The sequence below is a fragment of the Cuculus canorus genome, chromosome 3 (assembly GCF_017976375.1).
Source record: "Cuculus canorus isolate bCucCan1 chromosome 3, bCucCan1.pri, whole genome shotgun sequence".
Taxonomy (NCBI): domain Eukaryota; kingdom Metazoa; phylum Chordata; class Aves; order Cuculiformes; family Cuculidae; genus Cuculus; species Cuculus canorus.
Genome location: NC_071403.1, coordinates 68,666,878 through 68,687,676, shown reverse-complemented (window position 1 = coordinate 68,687,676; position 20,799 = coordinate 68,666,878). Strand labels below are relative to the sequence as shown.

Here is a 20,799-nt window from a genome sequence, read left to right as displayed (position 1 = left end):
GAGCCAGCCATCAATTTTTCATTTCTTTCTTGTCTCTCTTCACAGGGCAGAAGAGGTGAACGCTAAAAGCTGAGGCCACGCTATTGTGCATTTATTTCAGGTGCTAAACTGACGACTTCCAGCTGGTGTAGGGTGGTAGCCAACGGATAGGCAAGTAAAATATGCCCAACATTTGCACTGCAGCCTCCAAAACCAGCTTGCTAGGTTTATATTGCATTAAATGGTGATGGAGGCTGCAAGCACACACTGTGGGTTGCTGATCTGTTCTTGCAGAGCTGTCCCCTTTTATGCTCTTTCACAGTGTCTCTGTTGGCCAGAACAGGTTCCTATCCTGATGTGCAATGTAATAGATGACTCTCAGAAACGGGACCACTTAAGAGCATGCTGAAAAAGTATCATCTCACTCTTATGCTCCTCTCCTATGCCACCTGCTACTGACTACTCTTTGGATTTTATTTATCTATTTTCTCTTTTTCCCTCTTCTTTACTGAATTATTTACAGAACAGCTTTACCAGTAAGACTAAACCTGTAAATACTGAGGTGATCCTATCAGGGATCAAATATTCTTCAAAGCTCTAACTCTCTCTCTCTCTCTCTCTCCAAACTGCTTTTTTAATGAACTAAGAGTGGTTTCCAGGCCTTCCTTGGGAGCCTGTTTCACAGCTGAATGGGAAGGGATGCTGGGTGCATCTGAAGAAGACACAAGTCAAGTAGCACTCATCAGGTCTAAGATGACTCTGGAAGTGAGAGCCTGGGACACTTGCTTTCTGCTCTGGATCTCTGTCCTGAGCTGTTTTCTGTCACTCCTCACCACACTGTGCTTTTGAAGAGAAGCTGATGTTTATCCCTAGTGGTGCTGAGCACACTCATTAATCTCGTCCCTTTAAACATGTCTTTGAGATTCACTATTTCTTTCAGATAAGCCATAACTATGTACTTAATAGTGGCATCTAAGTACCACGCATCTGCTTACACAAGACTCTGGGTTATACCTAAAATAAAAGGGCTCCCATAGACCTTCCCATCAGGCCTATGGAGCAAGACGCAGCTCATCTGCAGAGGGTAATGGAAGAGACTGGTGCAATGCAAGCCTTGCAGCCATCTCTGTTTGAGAAACTGCACCACGTGCAAAATATCACTTTCTTTTCTTATTTGAAAGGTCCCTGGAAACACTACTGGGTCAGCTACAAAAGGACCTTTACGTCTACCTGGTTTTGCATTGATCTGGCTGGAAAATAAGATAACAACACAGAGTCATCAGTTCAGTCTTCGTTCTGTTCCACTGACAGGCTCAAAAGAGACATCTAGTAATATCTTCTGTGATCACTGTGCGAGTGTCCTCTGAATTCCACTCCCTGTTATGCAGGAGGGTTGAGTGGAATGGATGTGAAATTTAGTTAACCCTGTATGCAGTGGATGGTGTAGTTTACTCACAGGAATACCAGCCTGGCAAACAATGAAAGCTTCCACAGGCTAAATGCCAACATAATGATGTTAACAATTGTAATCCAAGATTGAGGATGGAAGGAGAAGAATGATCAGGTGAAGGGGCTGGTCCTGACTTTCCTACAGTCTGCCTGCAAGGGTATCAAGACTGCCCCACAACACTGACCTCATTATGATCAGATCCATTCCTTTAACTGATGCAGACTGTCTTAGATTTGGTGTGGTGATTCTGATTCAACGGCCCTGCATGCAGTAGTCTCACTAACCAAAAAATAATGACGACTTGTTTTGGAAAGACTTTCTCTGCATTTTTTCCCTCTTTGCATTACTTCTCTTGATGGGGAACCTTGTTTGACTTGCTGGTAGACATGAAGGGTGTTATATGGAGGGTAATATGGAGACCATTTCAGGACTATATTCAGGCAAGGACCACGGAAAAGTAGGGAAGTGACCCACTAGCTGCCAAAACTTCAGAGTTCAGGTAAAATTTAAGCAGATAGACTTAACATTAGTACTTCAAAAATTAAATGCTGACACCTGATAAGGTTCCAATAGAATTTGACAAAACATTAATCTCATGATTTTACAGGTGAAATTGAAACTAGGGAAACACAAGTAATTTTTCTCAAGATCATAGAGAAGAGCTGGAGACGTGGAAGGAATACCTGGTTCCACAGCTCAAGCACCCATTTCTGCCTGCCTACTTCATCTGCTAGCATGTCTGTGAACTTAGACCTCCCAGACAGATAAGTTCTTATGACGTTTTGTGTATGGAAAATATCATAAAAGAACAACTTCCCTCCTGCTGGTTTGACATTCCTAGTCATCAGTGAACTTTAAAAACAATCTATTTCAAGATCTTTATTCAAGCTTGTGTTAAAAAATGAATAAATGTTATAGGTATAACATGGGACTGAGCTATCTGTATTTTATCAAGTCTTCATCTTAAGACACGAAGGTGCTGGAGCACATGCAGAGAAGGGCAGCAGAGTTGGGGAAGGGTCTGGAGCACAGGGGTTATAGGAATCATAGAATCACTAGGTTGGAAGGGACCCACTGGGTCATCGAGTCCAACCATTCCTAACATTCCCTAAACCACACCCCTCAACACCTCATCCACCCGTCCCTTAAACACCTCCAGGGAAGGTGACTCAACCACCTCCCTGGGCAGCCTATTACAGTGCCCAATGACCCTTTCCGTGAAAAATTTTTTCCTGATGTCCAGCCTGAACCTCCCCTGGCGCAGCTTGAGGCCATTCCCCCTTGTCCTGTCCCCTGTCACTTGGGAGAAAAGGCCAGCTCCCTCCTCTCCACAACCTCCTTTCAGGTAGTTGTAGAGAGTAATAAGGTCTCCCCTCAGCCTCCTCTTCTCCAGGCTAAACAGCCCCAGCTCTCTCAGCCACTCCTCATAAGACTTGTTCTCCAGACCCCTCACCACCTTCGTTGCTCTTCTCTGGACACGCTCCAGAGCCTCAACATCCTTCTTGTGGTGAGGGGCCCAGAAGTGAACACAGTACTCAAGGTGCGGTCTCACCAGTGCTGAGTACAGAGGGAGAATAACCTCCCTGGACCTGCTGGTCACGCCATTTCTGATACAAGCCAAAATGCCACTGGCCTTCTTGGCCACCTGGGCACACTGCTGGCTCATGTTCAGTCGGCTGTCAACCAACACCACCAGGTCCTACTCCTCTAGGCAGCTTTCTAGCCAGACTTCTCCTAGTCCGTAGCACTGCATAGGGTTGTTGTGCCCCAAGTGCAGGACCCGGTGTTTGGCCTTGTTAGATCTCATGCCACTGGTCTCAGCCCAGTGGTCCAGCCTGTTCAGGTCCCTTTGCAGAGCCTCCCTACCTTCCATCTGATCCACACTTCCACCCAGCTTAGTGTCATCTGCAAACTTGCTGAGGGTGCACTCAATGCCTTCATCCAGGTCATTGATAAAGACATTGAACAGGGCTGGACCCAATAACAAGCCCTGAGGAACCCCACTTGTGACTGGCCTCCAGCTGGAGTTAACTCCATTTACCACCACTCTCTGGGCCCGGCCATCCAACCAGTTTTCAACCCAGGAGAGTGTGCGCCTGTCCAGGCCAGAGGCTGACAGTTTCTGAAGCAGAATGCTGTGAGAAACTGTGTCAAAGGCGAAGACTACATCCACAGCCTTTCCCTCATCTAGCAGTCAAGTCACTTTGTCATAGAAGGCAATCAGGTTAGTTTGGCAAGACCTGCCTTTCATGAACCCGTGTTGACTGGGCCTGATCACCCGCTTCTCTTGCATGTGCTTCATGATAGCACTCAAGATCACCCATTCCATGACCTTTCCCGGCACTGAGGTCAGACTGACAGGTCTGTAGTTCCCTGGATCCTCTCTGCAACCCCTCCTGTAGACAGGCACAACATCAGCCAGCCTCCAGTCCAGTGGAACTTCCCTAGTCAGCCAGGACTGCTGGAAGATGATGGAAAGGGGTTTGGAAAGGACATCCGCCAGCTCCTTTAATACTCTTGGGTGGATCCCATCCAGCCCCACAGACTTGTGGGTGTCTAGCTGGGCAAGCAAGTCTCTAACCACCTCCTCTTGCATCATGGTAGCCTCGTTCTGCTCCTCTAACTCCTGGGTTTATATACAGGGGGAACAACTTTCCTTACTATTAAAGCCTGAGGCAAAGAAGGCATTAAGTACCTCAGCCTTTTCTTCATCCCTTTTCACTGTTGTACCTTCTGCATCCAATAGGAACTGAATATTCTCCCTAGTCCTCCTTTTCTTGTTAATGTATTTGTAGAAAGATTTTTTTATTATCTTTCACAGACTTAGCCAGTTTGATTTCTAGTTGGGCCTTAGCCCTCCTGATTTTTTCCCTGCATGATCTCACTTCCTCCCTGTACTCTACCCAAGACACCTGTCCCTTCTTCCAAAGCTCATAGACATTCCTCTTATTTTTGATATCTCTCAAGATCTCCCTATTCAACCAAGCTGTTTCTTTCCCCCGCCGGCTCCTTTTCTGGAACATGGGGATGGCTTGCTCCTGAGCTGCTAGGATTTCATTTTTGAAGAGCGCCCAGCCCTCGTGGGCATCCCTTGCCCTTAAGGACTGTCTCCCATGGGACTTTGCTAACCAGCCTTCTGAACAGTCTAAAGTCTGCCCTCTGGAAGTTTAATGTGACTGTTTTGCTAATCCCCTTCTTCATCACACCTAGAACTGAAAACTCTATCATCTCATGATCGCTTTGTCCCAGGCATCCTCCAACCATCACATCCCCCATAAGGCCTTCTCTGTTCACAAACAGCAGGTCCAGGAGGGCACTCTCCCTTGTTGGCTCACTTACCAGTTGTGTGAGGAAATTGTCTTCCACACACTCCAGGAACCTCCTAGACTGCTTCCTTTCTGCTGTGTTGTACTTCCAGCAGATATCAGGAAGATTGAAGTCCCCCACGAGGACAAGAGGTAGCGATCTAGAGACTATCCCCAGCTGTTTATAGAAGAGCTCATCAGGGGCTTCTTCTTGGCTGAGTGGCCTGTAGCAGACTCCTATCACAATATCTGCCTTCTTGTGGGCTCCTCTGATTTTAACCCACAGGCACTCAGTCCCTTCCTCACTGCAATTGAGCTCTAGGGTATCAAAGCACTCTCTAACATAGAGGGCTACATCGCCTCCTCTCCTACCCTTCCTGTCCTGCCTGAAGAGTTTATATCCCCCCGTGGCTGCACTCCAGTTATACGTGTCGTCCCACCACGTTTCTGTGATGGCAACGACATCGTAGTCACCTTGCCCTACAACAGCTTCCAATTCCTCTTTCTTATTGTCCATGCTGCGTGCATTGGTGTAAATGCACTTCAGCTGCGCTGGCAAACCTTCAGCCCTCATAAAGGGAACAGAGTTCATTCCCGATTGACTGGTCCTTGGAATAACTAACTCCACAGTGTCAGTTTCATCCTTACTCTCCCCAGGTATAATCGTCCCCACTTGCTCTTAGGTGATGTACTGATGGTTCTCTCCAGCACACCATCTCTCAGATACTGGAGTCCCACTTCCAGGCTCACTCCTGACTAGCCTGGTCTCGTCCTCCTTCCCCTTCACATCTAGTTTAAAGCTCTATTTAAGAGCTTAGCTAAATTTTTAGTAAGGACGTTAGTCCCCCTAGGAGACAAGTGTATCCCATTCCTAGTAAGAAAGCCTGGGAGTGGGTGGGTCACCCCATGATCAAAGAACCCAAAGCCTTTCTCCTCACACCAGGCTTGAAGCCAGGCATTAATCAACTGTTTCTCTTTGACCTCCTGCTTCTCATCCCTTAGCATCAGAATGAAGCTAAACACTACTTGTGCCCCAGAGCCCTCCAACGTTGTCCCTAGAGTCCTAAAGTCTCTCTTGATGGCTTTCAGCTTTCTGCGACGTAAGTCATCATTGCTTATTTGAAATACTACCAGATGGTAGTAATCTGTCTCTTTCACCAAGGAAGGTAGTTTTCTAGTAACATCCTTCACTGATGCTCCCAGTAAGCAGCAGACCTCCCCGTGGAGCGGGTCCGGTCTGCAGATGGGTCCCTCTGTTCCTTTTAGAAGGGAATCCCCTAAGACGATCACTCTCCTCTTCTTATTTACTGAGGATGTTTTTATGGTCATCAGAGGATGGCGCAGCCTAGGGAATGTTTCTAGGCTGTGGGAGCCATCTTCTTCATCCTTAGGGATGGGTTCCACCTGCAGTGCTTCATATTTATTCCTCAAGGGAATCTGGGGGTTTGTTGTCTGGGTCGGGGGAGCAGGTTTCCTGCGCCCAGCAGGAACTTGTTGCCATTCCCCATCTCTTGTTCCCCCAACCTCACAGTTTGCAGGTGGGAGTTGCTCAGCCGCACTAACTCCAGCAGCTTGATGATTTTGTGAGAGGGTGCTGCTCCAGTGATCTATCTCCCTCTCACATTCCCTGATGGTCCTTAGTCTATTCACCTCCTCCCTCAGCTCTGCCACCATGCGAAGAAGTTCCCCTACACAAGCACAGCTTCCACAAGTGGAGCCAGTGCCACAGGCGTGAGCTAGTGGAGATGGGGGGCACTGCCTACAGCCCAGGGTCTGGGTAGCTGCATGGACCCACTGAGGCTCTGTCTGGGTGAAGAAGCAGCTGAAGGAGCTGGGCCTGTTTAGTCTGCAGATGAGGAAGCTGAGGGGAGACCTCACTGCTCTCTGCACCTCCCTGAAAGGAGGTTGGAGTGAGGTGGGTGTTGGTCTTTTCAAGTGACAGGACGAGAGGAAACTGCCTCAAGTTGTGCCAGGGGAGGTTTAGATTGGGTATTTGGAAAAATTTCTTCACAAAAGTGTTGTCAAGCACTGGAACAGGCTGCCCAGGGTATTGGTAGAGCCACCATCCATGTGGTGCTTAAGGACATGATTTAGCGGTTGACCTGAGAGTGTTAGGTTAACAGTTTAACATCTTTTCCAACCTGAAGGATTCTGTGATTCTAAGCGCGCTACCAGCTACACTGTCCTAGACAAGCAGTTTGAACCTGTAAAGGAGCACTAAGAACACTCCACCCCACGGAGGAGCAGTAAGGCCCCACTACTCTTTGCATAAAGCTCTGGAAAGACATCCAAGAAAGAAGTGATATCACTCTGTTCACTTGTCCTGAATGTGAAAGAGAACATACAGCACAGAGGGCAAAAAGAAAACCACTCTTTCTAGGCAAAATCTAAGCTAATATGCTCATTCCCTCAACCTCATCCGATTTTCATTAATCATAACTCAAAGGTAAGTGATTGAAAAAACACATCCTGACTTCAGCATGTAGTGATCCCAGCTATAGCTCTGTCCCTATTCATACACATTTTATAATATAAATACATACCATACATCTCTCTCCTTCCATATTCAGAGATGCAGATATGCATCTATTTGCTGCATTCAACAAACAATTTAAGAATTAAGGAAAAGCGTTCTCCTTTTAAGATAAGAACTTCGGGGTTATTATAATGCTGTAAAATAAAATCTGCTAGCACAAACCGCAAAAAAAAGAAAAAAGAAAAAGTGATTCACTGGGGAAGTTCCATGATGTGTGGGACAATGGGTCTTAAATCAAAGGCATACATTATCATGACTAAGCTGACAGATCTGCACTGCAATGCAGAAAGCCAAGCAGCATTCCCACATCTGCACCATGCGCAGACCTGCACTCAGCCACAGTTCCCCAAAATGTAGAAAGGACTCCCCGAGCTCTTACCTGTTACCTGTGCAACAACTGCTTGGGAAATTCTCCGATTGGCTAGGAAGGCTTTGATTTCCTCCTTTATCACACTGCTGTCCCTCCTACCAAAACAAAAAAACCAGAAGAACACACAAAAAGACAGACAGACCGAAGTGCACTTTGAAGATGCAAAATGGCTTGAATCCCTTTATTTAGGGGACAAGGAGCGGAGAACGCAGGCATTAAAATAGTCAATGTGCCTCACCAGTGGACACTTCTTTTAACAAGTATCACGTTTGATCAAAGTACACCAGCAGCGGAATGGATGACTCATGTCCTATATAATTCATATTAGGTGCAGCACTGCCATATGGAATGTACAAAGTTTCATTACACAGGGATGAATAAATCTCTCATACCAGCATAAAAGCCTCAGCCATAAAAATGAGGCACAAAAATAAAAAATAAAGGATAGCACGGTCTGCATGGTTAGCTCCACAAATGACTATTCATACACAAACCTTCCCCAGCCTTTCATAGAGAAGGCCCAGGGCAGGAAAGATCTGGCAACCTCTATGCGCTCCGACCCCTACTTGTTAGCCCACAGCTTGCACAGAATGACCAAGCACCGGTTATTTAAAGCCTTTGTACGATTTTACAAAGTGTGCAAAGATAGTTTGGAAGGGACTAAAACTATGCTAAAAAGGAATTAATTTGGAGGTTGCCCAGGGACTGTGATATGCAGCAGATTGCAACTGCAGTAAACACATACTTTTCCCTTCTCTTCCTCCCTCCCTTCCCAAGAAGAGCAGACAATTAAACCCAGACTTTATCAGGCTCTAATATTTGCTAATTTCCCTTCTCTGTCTCCACTCCTGCTCCAGCAGCATTCAAGGCAGATTTAAGCTTGCAAATGTAAATGCAAAATAAATGCTATGTTGTGGGTTCATTTTTATTTCTGTACTCAACACTCATTCCCTCTATGCCTGCAAATAAAAGTAGTTTCAGTTTAAATAAGCACTAAAAGCATTACCTGAGACTTATTGCATAGGAACCAAAACTCAAAGGAACGATTAAACGGGAGCTGCTGCACACTGCTATACTCCCCACCTTCCTGCATTACCCCATTATCCTGCAGTTGACAGTAAATGAGGTTGATTGGCTTTTCTTACTGCTCATCTCTAATCCTGTCCCCCAAAAGCCACACCTTTACCTTAAATTTCTGAACTACTTCAAACATATTTTCATCCTGGAGCTTATGGACCCTAGTTCTCTCATAGGCACTTCAAAAATGTTGCAATTTAGGGAAAAGAAAAGACATTCTAACATTATGACCAAAACTGTTTTGAGACATTTCGCCTTTCCTCTTATTTCTTTCAGCTGTCAAGGCCACTGACTCTGACTTTCATTCTCACTGGTAAAATCCCCTCCTTTAATCTTTGCCATAATGCTGAAAAGGAAGCAGCTAGAAGTAAAGGAAGGTCAGTCTGGAATAAAAACCCTACAAACGCAATGGGCTCTCACTGAAGAGTTCTGCTTCTTTTTTACTATTTGTATTTTCCTGTGCTGATTTGCAGACTGTGCAAACCCCAAAGAGAGTCAACCAGTGCCCCAGAGGGTGAGCACATAATATACATGCATGACAGATCCCAGTGGAAAGCATTGACCAAGCTGATTCCCTACTCCTCCTATATATGGAAGGAAATGCAATTGGTATGAAGTAGTGGAGGAGTCGCCACATGAATCAATACTTGGTCAGAAAAAGAGTAGGGTGAAAAATTAGTGCACCAACATGAATTTCAGTTTTAGGTACAGCAAAGGGTAAAACAATTTGACAGCAAAAGAGCCTGTGGAATACCCACACAAGGCCAGGGGCTGTCTATGCAAGTCTAAGATAGAGGTGAGAGGCATTGAGATAGTGACCATTAGGGACCTAGCAGGATCTACCACAGTTCCTGCTTTCCCAGTACTACCCATCACTACCAGAGCAGTCCTCGAACACGCATATTTCTCCTAAGGGACTTCTCATTGTGACTTTCCCAATGTTTTACAAAGACTTCTACTAACCTCATCAGTTCCTCCACTTTGTCATCAATGTCCAAATCCTCTTCAGAAGCTTCAAAACTGTATGACCTTTGAGCCAAGCTGTTTGCAAGTGGGTAGCGGGTAGGTGACATCTTCCCGTTGAATGCAGACAACCTCTCGTTACTCTCCCTCCCGTTCTGATTAGTAGTGCAAGGCTGTGGGGAGGTGTCGTAACTGTTGCTTGGTGATGGGGACATCCCAGAATGCTGGGTCTGTGTTGAAGCTGTTGCTGTAGAGGAAGATGCTGGGACGTTGTTGGTACTGTTGCTATAGGAACCACCTCCGTAGCTAGACCTTCTTCCAAATTTATCACTATGCTCTTGATCAAGGCGATCCAAGGTTTCCAGTGCATGGAGGATTTCATGTCTGGTCATTCCTGTACGTCTCAGGCGCTGAAGCAGGTCTATCTGCTCTATGGTAAATCTTGGTTCGTCTGTGTAGTGAGACATGGTTTCCAGCAGACTGAAAACAAGGTAAAATGCAAAAGCAAACGCTTCAGTTCAACAGTTCTTTGTGGTACCTGGAAAGTACCTTACACTCAGGAAAGATCAATTCTGGTCCAACATCCTAAATCACACACACGACAGAGATGGCAGACCAACAGTCCATTTCCAAAGCAGCTCAGTATGCAACCTCCTGTGAGCTCTAGTCTCACTGTGTGGCAGAGTGGCTTATTTTCTTTGAAGTGCTCAAACAGCATTTTTCTCTTCTACTTGCATTCCCTACACTTTCTACAATAAACACGCAGTCAGTACCCTTCTGCTCTTGATAAACCTCTGCTACAGAGGGACTGTGTTCAGTTTTGGGCCCCTCACTCCAACAAAGACACTGAGGGGCTGGAGCACATCTGGAGAAGAACCTGCATCTGGTGCAGGGGAAGGGTCTAGAGCCCAGGGGTTCTGGGAGCAGCTGAGGGCCCTGGGATTGTTTAGTCTGGAGAAGAGGAGGCTAAGGGGAGATCTCATCACTCTCTGCAGCTCCCAGAAAGGAGGCTGGAGCAAGGAGGATGTTGGTCTTTTCTCCCAAGTAGAGGAAAAGGTCATGTTGTGCCAGGGGAGATGAAGATTGGATATTAGGAAAAAAGTCTTTACTAAACGAGTAGTGAAGCCCTGATAGAGGCTGCCCTGGGAAGCTGAGGAGTCTCCATCCCTGGATGGGTTCAAAAAACACGTAATCATGGTTCTTTGGACATGATTTAGTAGGCACGGTGGGGTTGGGCTGATGGGTGGACTGGATGATCTTAGAGGTCTTTTCCAACCTTAGTGATTCTGTGACAGTGGTTGCTCAGTAATTAAGGTTGCAAACTAATTTCAGCCAGAAATCCCAAATTCCAAACCTGCTGGGCTGAGGCTAGAGGTTGAGAAGTTGTGGGGTTTTTTTCCCTGAAGAAGTTTAAACCAGTTATGACATAAGATTTAGGAATCTCAACTCTTTCTAATCTTAAGAAGGAAGAGTTCAAGTTGCCCTAACTTTTTGTTGCAATCTTGAAAAAAAGAAGATAAAAACACACCTAGCGGAAATACAAGTGGCTTGCAGGACCAAAGTTGATTTGACTGAAGTCCGATTTCTGAAGTTCGTAACTTTTGAACCTGGAATGTTCTCACAGATCACCTGCCCTAACAAGGGAACTGCAGTACATCCAATTACTACTGAGCTTTCATTTAAAGACTTAAGTCTACAGCCTTTTCCCCTCCAAAGGCAGGCTTCACATGTAGCTCAATCGTCACGGTGGCTCATCAAAAGCATTTTTAACTCCTAAACTTCCCAAGGCGCCAGAACAATGAACATCCTAAGTATTCCCTGCAAAGCCCAGAAATAGAACTGGAAATATCATTATATGCTCCATTAATCTCTTTTCCTTCTTAAGTCTCCTCAGTAAAGATCCAAATGGCATAAAAAAGACCAGATCACCTCCTTCAGGACTCGAGATCTTGAGAAGAAGGGATGGCAGATGGAGGGCAGACAGAACTTGGCAAAGAGATCCAGGCATTTTCCATCTTTCTTGTGAGTCAAGGGTTTATTACAGCTCCTGCAGGGAAGCAGGGTGAAGAGATCACTCAAACTCCAGGATACGTGACAGAGGTAATGTACAATCCCTACAAGCAACAGCAGATGAACTGCAGCCTCAGGAAAGTCAAGTAAGAATTCCAAGGATCCTATGAAAACCAAAAGAGGGATGACTCCTGTCACAATTATGCTAGACCTCCCAGGAACAAGGTGGCCTATCTCTCTCCTCAAACTTTGAAGATCACTCTTCATTTCTGTTTCGGGACCAGCAAAGTCCCTACGTGAGCCACAGAGTTACAAAACTTTTTTCAATTGCTGAATTTTGTCTTTTTTCAGAGACATAAAACACAGCAATGTGAACCACATGTGCAGGTTTGGGTGGCATAGTAAGGAAATCTCTTCAGGGGAGTAACACCTCACAACACAGACCTGACTAGGCAACGGGAACAGACCTGTCCTTGTTGGTCTCTGCTTCCAAGTAACAAGCAAAAAGATGAGAGGAAATGGCCTCAAGTTGCACCACAAGAGGTTTAGATTAGATATTAGGAAAAATATCCTTCCTGAAAGAGTGGTGAAGCCCTGGCAGAGGCTGCTCAGAGCAGTGGTGGAGTGCCCATCCGTGGAGGGGTTCAAAAAGCATGTGGCCATGGCACTTGTGGACACAGTTCAGTAGGCATGGTGGGGTTGGACTTATGGTTGGATCTGATGACTTTGTTGTCTTTCCCAACCTCAATGGTTCTACGACAATATTGGTAAATTAAATAGTGCCCAGGAAGAGGCACTGTAGCACCTACCCATTGTTGCCTGCAGCATTGTTAAATCACCATAACTGTCTTTGGCATAGTTTTAGTCCAGAACAACCAGTTCTCTCCTGACCAATTTGCAGGCTTTTATCAAGATTTTGCATGGAGCAGAAAGTGCAAACACTTTGGATGCAGCCACTCAGTCTCAAGCCTAAGAGCATCTGGTAATAAGGATGTAGCCAAGTGGCTTTAAGGCTGAAGAACAGCACAGAGAACTGGCTTGCTTAGCAGAGATGTAGCTGTAGCATAGCTGTAGAGACATGGTGCTACAAAGCCAGGATGCATGAAACCACAAAAATGGCATCTGCAGCCTGGAACAAAACGAAATGAGAAGCTCCTATTTGTGGCCTCATCAAGCAAATATTGAGCCCCTTTCATTGTTTCAACAGCATGCATGTAGGAGAAAGAAGCAGGAGGACACTGCAAGGGGATGACTCCCATCCAAGAAAACGACTATGAGAGAAGACAGACGGACTACAGCCACATAAGCACTTCAGTCCAACAGGAATGCGCTGTCCTCTGGACAATTGATTACTGCAAACGTACAAGCCATTTTAAATTTTAAAAGACAAGCACCCAGATGATTCTACTAAAAGGAGGGCAGAGCAGCCAATGCAGCAGCAGACTAGCGACTGACTGGAATTGTAACAACTAAAATTTGAAAGTCACAGCTCAGACTGAGACATTCGGAGCTTGACAAGGAGCATTTGGAAGCAAACACTGTGTTCTAGGTTTGACCTCTGCGTTGGGGGAGGCAGGGCTGCTCAATCCTGTTCTCCAAGCTTTGTAAGAAGTGTCACACTGACTTACTGACTCGCATCAACACCTCCTGCACAGCCCAAACCCCCCTCAAATCAGCTCCAAGTGGCATGGTTTTCAAATAGAAAATCTTGTCTTAAACGTAGGGCCTTGGGTTGTTTTTCACTAGATAAGCCAGCCTGCCCTTCTCTAGACATAAAGTGATTTTTGTCTTTTCTTCTCTGAATTTCTAAAGTCATTTATCAATCAACACCATGTTTCACGTGCTCCAGTACATTGTCAGACTGGAAAATCCGATTAACTGGAACCTCCATCCAGAGTTACCTCTACTCAGAATTCCTACTTCATTGATTTTTTGATGTTTAAGACCAAAATATACTTTACATTATCTCATTTAATCTCCAGTTTGTTGCAGACCTAGAAATCCACAAATTTTGTCCTTCTAGTCCCATCAACCAAAAATCACACCTGATAAAAGCATGACTTTCCACATGGCTTCAAAAATGTCAAGCAACACAGAACCCATCATTTCCTGCAGCAGTTTGTTGCCATGGCCAGTCATTCCCTTTAAGATTTGGGTGTTATACCTAATTTGTGTAATATGTCAGGGCTCAGCTTCTAGATCTGCGTTCTCAGGCCAAATTAATATCCTTTAGTGTATTACATATAATCCTTCATTGAATCCTAAGTGACCCTTAGTGAACCGCACATAATGAACTGCAGTTCTTAGATGTAAGAGAAATGGTTGACCACCTTGTCGTACATGTCTCTATGTGGGAAAGACAGCCAGCCTCCAGTTTGTTCCACTTTGGTGCAGGAGGGATCCACTGTGCATGTGTAGGAATTTCAGTTGCACAGGGATACAAGGACTGCTGGATGAGGCCATCCTCTGCTGGGAAAATGAGATACGCAATGACTTCCAACTTGTGTTCCAGAGAGTCCTGTTTATCCATGGTCTGCTCCTTAAAAGGCTTGCAGAAACCAATCCAAGAGTAGCAAACCTACTGGCAGATTATTTAAAACCTACTGGTTTCAAGCTGAAAGAGGGGAGATTGACATGAGCTCTTAAGAAGAAATGTTTTCCTGTGAGGGTGGGGAGGCCCTGGCCCATGTTGCCCAGAGAAGTGGTGGCTGCCCCATCCCTGGAAGTGTTCAAGGTCAGGTTGGATGGGGCTTTGAGCAACCTGATGCAGTGGGAGGTGTCCCTGCCCATGGCAGAGGGTTGGAACTGGATAGGCTTTAATATCCCTTTCGACCCAAACCATTCTGTGATTCTATGATCTGCAAGTGTTGAGGAGATTTTTGCTATGCTGGCAGCACAGTTTGCCGAAGTTTGACCACAGCAAAGCAATCGGTCACAGTCTTTGTTCTCAGGAAAAGTATTGCTGTTGTTACTTTCTCCTGCACACTCCCAGTCATGCTGCCTAGTCCTCTCATCTTGATTCTTGTTACTTTTGTCATTTGTGTTTCAAAAGGAAGAAGAAGGGGAAAGCAAATTAAATTATATCAAGCCAGAGGATTTCAGGAGGATAAGACGCTCTTACAGCAATATGGGGGGGATGATGTAGTGGAGAGTATACATTAACTAATGAGGTGAATGAAGTGATGATGATTCTAAAATGGCGGATTTACCCAAGTGCTTTGTAAATTGATCTTTAATCAGGGTAAGCCTATTAAAATATTTTAAAAAGGGAAAATAACCAAAGCCCTGTTGAAGTAGTTATTCATTAAAAAGCAGTTGATAGTAGGTAATGTTGGAACATGTTCAATAATACCAACTTTCGCAATATTTGTTTTGGGTTTTTAATGGAAAATTCCAAGTTCCTGCAGCTGTTTTCAATACATAAACTTCAGAAGCACTGTTTCTAGGTTTCAACTCTTGTGTAGAAAAGCATATGAAAATGTGACTAGGAGTTTGAAATCCAGAAGACCAGTAAGAAGTATGGTAGAGGCAACGTATGCTGTGTATGTGGGTATAAGCAAGGTGGTTTTACAGCTGTGTATGAGACCAGCAATGAGATACTGTGTCTGGTTTTGGTGTTTGTGTTCTCTTAAGCACTGAAAAATTATGCAGAAGTTGGCTGTAAGGGTTGGAGGGCTGGAAGAACACCTTGAATGGACACACACTGCTGGGATCACTGACTGGTTATAGTTTATTTCAAACTGCCAACAATGGCCCAGTGATTGTGTTTAACATAATAAAATGGGTAGAATCATGGAATGGTTTGGGTGGAAGGGACCTTAACGCCCCCCCCAGCCCCAACCCCCCCCAGCTATGGGCAAGGACACCTCCCACTGGAGTAGGCTGCTCCAAGCCCCATCCAACCTGGCCTTGAACACTTACGGGGATGGGGCAGCCACCACTTCTCTGGGCAACCTGGGCCAGGGCCTCCCCACCCTCACAGCAAACATTTTCTCCCTAAGATCTCATCTCAATCTCCCCTCTTTCAGGTGAAAACTGTTTCCCCTTGTCCTGTCCCTGCACTCTCTGATCAAGAGCCCCTCCCGAGCTTTCCTGGGGCCCCTTTCAGTACTGGAAGGCTGCTAGAAGGTCTCCCCAGAGCCTTCTCTTCTCCAGACTGAACAACCCCAACTCTCTCAGCTTGTCCTCACATGAGAGGTGCTCCAGCCCTCGTACCATCTTCGTGGCCTCCTCTCGACCCGTTCCAACAGATCCACGTCCTTCCAGTGCTGAGGACTCCAGAACTGAATGTAGGGCTCCAGGTGGGGTCTCACAAGAGCAAAGCAGAGGGGCAGAATCCCCTCCCTCACCCTAGTGGTCTCACTTCCTGTGATGCAGACCAGGATATGGCTGACTTCCTGGACTGTAAGCGCACAGATGGTTCATGTTGAGCTTCTCATCCACCCACCAGCCTCCCCAACCCTTCTCTTCAGGGCTTCTGTCAATCCAGCCAGCCTCTACTTGTGCTTGGGACTGCCAGATTTTAGCTTACAATCTCATGCTGTATCTTATGATCATTTAGGAAAACTCCCAGCAGTTAAACCTCCTTGGGGAGATGCCCGAAAAAGAAAGAGAACCAAAGGAGAATTACCATGCATTTTTCTCCCCCAAAATTTTGAAAGCAAGATCTATGTAAAGTACTAAGTAAGCTCAAAACTAAAACAGATCAATTTTGTAAACAACCAAATCTGGTCCTTAAAAATAATCAACATTATTTAGATTCTGATAGAAAAAAGGTAGCTTAAAATGTCGAACTTATTTACATTTCTTGAGTCAGGTTGGCAGTAAAGCCCAAGTAATATGCCCCCATTCCATTTACTGCCTCTTCGCATCTATAAAGCATTGAAACTTCATGCTTATCTTTCATGGTTCATCCAGAAGGAACCTGAGGTACCCAAATATCAGACTGAAAACTATATGGAGGTAAATAAAAAAGAACTTATCTGAACTCCCAGGTACCCAGGTATAAAATAGCCAGCGGGTCTCAACCACCCAGATGCAGCACCACTCTTTCTCACTTCCAATGCCACTTTCTGGAGAACAGGCTGTTCAGAGGAATAACTGCTCTCCATCCCGTTGCTTTTTTTTGCCATCTCATCAAGACTTATTCAGCCTCTTATCAACTTCTCCCTTTGGATATGGGTCTCCCTCCCTACTTCAGAAAGACAGATCTTGAGTGGGAGCCCATGGCCAGACACAGAGGTGCTCTCCTCCCTCATCTTCTTTCATCGCATTGAGAAAGGTAAGGAAAATCACAGCAAGGTTTTCTCACCTATCATAGCCCCCACAGATACAAGAATCATTTACCTGACACTAACTTTCTAGACTATGGAACATAGCAGAATAATCCCATAAAAACAGCTACGAGCTAAGTCCATGTCCAAACGAACTTGCAGAAGTTCAAAGCAATTCAATTATCCACTTGGGAATAAGGCCAGGCACCAACCTTAACACCTCTAACACTTGAGAAAATGGCTCTGGACTCTTTAATGATCACAAGAAATCATTTTTTTCCCACTCTTCTGCTCAGTATATACGAGTAGGAATCCAGCATCACCAAAGAGATCCTCTTTCGCAGAGGTCTTTCTCCATTTAACTTCCATTAAAATTCACTGCTTTATCCAATAAGCTCTGCAAAGCTCCAGTCTCACCAAAACAGTTGTGCTTTTTGATACGAGACCTGTATTTGACATAATCTGCATAATATGGATGTGGGCTAGAGCCAAAGTGTTCAGAACAGGATCTTAGCTCTCATAATTGGGTTAAGAATGATTCTGATAAAGTCATATCAACTGTGGCAAACAGGATGGGGTGAGATGCAACTTCCACCATTCTCCAACATACAGCATAGGCTGATAGTTCTGGCTAGGGCTCTAACAGCACTATGCTCCCCTGTAATGAATTTGTACTCTTATCTTTTATAGCATCATTTTTTGCAACATAACATGCACTTTCTTGGTGTCACTGAGCACAACCTTGTCCTTTAAAGGAAAGAGCAAAACCACAAGGTAAAATGGCTTTTCAGGTTATTCCAAAGTATACAGCACAAAAAATTACTTCCTACAACTCGTTAACTAAACAAGTGTGTGAACTGTCTTTTTCACTGCTTGAAGTCCTTAGCCTGCCAGTCTCTTCCAGTGTTTTTGTGCATGCCGTAGCAGTAAGAACTACTCTTGAAACAATTGTAGAGGTGGATGTCCTCCAGCTATTAAAACGTACAGCAGAAAGAGCACCTGGGTTAGCTTTGCCTACCCAGTTCCCAAACCATGCACATCCTTATGCTATAAAAATCTTTGTTCAGTATGGCTGGGCTCCTATGCTTCTCTTCTACACAAGGCTTCTGATCTAGACAGCGAGTTAAAATTGATATCAACATTGCTGTTTTCAAATGCAATATAACTTGCTTATCAACTAGCCTGATACTCAACAACCTAATAACATGAACTATTGCTCCAGATGCTTTCTATCAGAACCAGTGTCTATAAAAACTACTTCTGGTTGCCCAGTCTGTTAATTATTCAACTACACTTTATATTATTCAAGCTTGTTTCTCTCTCCGTATATTTTTATGAGACACAAGGACCCAAGCAAAGTTTAACTCACTCCTTCTTTTTCTACACCTCACTCCACCACTACCCATCCTAAAGAATGCAGCTGGTTCTTAGAAGATGTTCAAGAGAGAGACTTTCGTTCTGATCTATAGCTGTTCCGCAGAGTGGCTGATGCATATCACAGAGTCCAACGGTGCACTCATGTTCAGAGGCAAAGACTCATCGAGTGCAGCTCTAAGATGCTGTTGGAACAAAATTGAGCCACTTAGGGCATAACACTATGTAGTCTTCTGAAATTCAAGGTTTGGCCTTTTCAGTTCTTACTGAACGAGTGCCATCTCCTTTTATCCCCAACCAATTTAAATGTTTCAGGAACACCCAGAGCTTTGCACCATATTAAGCAAAGCTGCCTTCAAAAAAGTAGTTGATGCTATGAATTCTGGGGCGCAACAGAGGATTAAGGATCTGACTCATCCGAGCCAACACTTAGGCTCATCAGTTGCAACTCCAGTATTTTCAGTGGAGTTGTACCAGTTTTCAAGAGAGAGAAAAATATCAGGCCTCAAGAGCTCATCATGTCAACGAACACAGAGCCATCCTTACCCATACGTTAGCATAATCATCTCCTGCCGTTGCATCTCTTAGCTCTGATTTTCAAAGAGGACTCTACTCCCATTCATCCTGATTCACAAACAAAATGTAATGCTTGTAATGACGGTTCTCATCCCAGGGAAACGAAAGCCTCCCCTTGCAGCAAGGAGCAAAATCAGACTACGAGCTGATCTATCGAGGTTAAACATCACTGGGTCTGTTTATGAATGCAAAACACTGCCTTATGAATGCAGAATGCTGCCATACGCTTTCGATCAAAACGGTGACAGTTAATAAGAGCAGTCTGAAACTTCTGAAAATAAATCCAACGTAATCAAATACTCACCGCTACACAAATTACAGAAGGCAAGCTGAGAGCAGAATATCAACATATCATTTCATCAGGAGGCTTCAACTTTCTGGGCTAGTTAAAGAGCCACAAACCCAGATTCACTTCTACAAAAGCTGTTCTTCCACTCAGTCTTTGAAATTTTTCACTGCTGATAAAATAGTTTTTACTGGATGCTGACACACAGGCAGTAAGCAAACGCTAGCAGTTTTGCCACTGATTCCACTTGGGTGAGTAACTTACTCTGCTTTATAGGATCCTCTTTGGGAAAGAGAGAGAGAGAACTTGAGATCGATCTTACAAGGCAAAAATATAATATAAATGCCAATTATTGTCATAATCTAAGTCTTACAAAAGAGACTGACCTCTGACTAAGCACAGGGCTGGAAGCCAGACACTTCTGAATTCTACTCAAGGCACAGACTGATTCACACTGACACCTTACCTGTCTAACCCTAACGTTCTTCCTTCTTCTAAAATCCGGGTTTCCTACTATTGTCATGATTCTACAGCAACAAGGCAGGAATTCAAACTCTTAGGATGGATTCAAGGGCAGAACTAGGGATCAGAAGGACTGTCAAACACAGAAAAAAGCTGTAGTGGCAGATGAAGTGCTGAACCAGGGCCCAAAGCCCAAACTTGTGCCCAAGAACAATCATAGAATGGTTTAGGTTGAAAGGGACCTTAAAGCTCATCCAATTCCAAGCCCCCTACCATGGGCAGGGACACGCCTCACTGTATCAGGTTGCTCCAAGCCCCATCCAACCTGGCCTCGAACACCTCCAGGGACGGGGCAACCACCACTTCTCTGGGCAATCTGGGCCAAGGCCTCACCACCCTCACAGGAAAGCATTTCTTCCTAAGATCTCATCTCAATTTCCCCTCTTTTCAGCTTATAATCGTTCCCTCTTAACCTACCCTTGCACTCCCTGACAAGGAATCCCTTCCCCAGCTTTTCTGTAGCCGATTTTAAGTATTGGAAGGCTGCTCTAAGGTCTCCCCATAGCCTTCTCTTCTCCAGGCTGAACAAGCTCAACTCTCTCAGCCTGTCATCATATTAGAGGTGCTCCAGCCCGTGGATCATCCTCATGAACTCCTCTGGACTTGCTCCAACAGTTTCATGTTCTTCCTAATACCATGGTCCTTGCTGATACTGTCCTTCCAAATACCTGAAATTCATCTTTCTGTAGAGTATCCCTGTGAAGCAGGGAAATAAAACTTTTGAGATCAAGACTTGCAGAAGACTTCAAATATTACTTGTTCAAAGCCACACAGCCATTCTCCATGAAGGCAGACCAAGTGCCTGGCCAAACTGTGAGCATTTTCTCACCACACATACAGCCATCCTACAGGGTCTGTCTATAGCATCAGATATGACAAGGTGTAGGACAAGTTCCAAGGAATGCCATCATTAAGATTTCCATGTGTAAAGAGAAAGAGAAATTCTGAAGCACTTCACACACCTTTGCTCCCTCTCAGGATCTCTCACCAGTAATAACAGTCAACACACTTTCTTAAAAGAGAAGTTCGTTTGTATAGAAAACTAAAATCCAAACCCAGCACATAACTGAAACTCACC

At 44.9% G+C, this 20,799-nt stretch overlaps 1 protein-coding gene across 20 annotated transcripts in view; it reads right to left on the bottom strand.

The window, feature by feature from the left end:
* Positions 1 to 20,799, bottom strand: part of HMBOX1 (homeobox containing 1) — a 145,289-nt gene that overhangs the window by 65,686 nt on the left and 58,804 nt on the right. For all 20 annotated transcript variants that reach the window (XR_008449056.1, XR_008449057.1, XM_054061911.1 and 17 more), the window contains 2 exons: positions 9,681 to 10,160; positions 7,650 to 7,735 (listed from right to left, as the gene is read on the bottom strand). Coding sequence is in view for 18 of the 20 variants with exons in the window: in XM_054061911.1 (XP_053917886.1) it covers positions 7,650 to 7,735; positions 9,681 to 10,160 (566 nt within the window). In the remaining 2 variants the exon portion in view is untranslated. The remainder of the gene's footprint in view (positions 1 to 7,649; positions 7,736 to 9,680; positions 10,161 to 20,799) is intronic.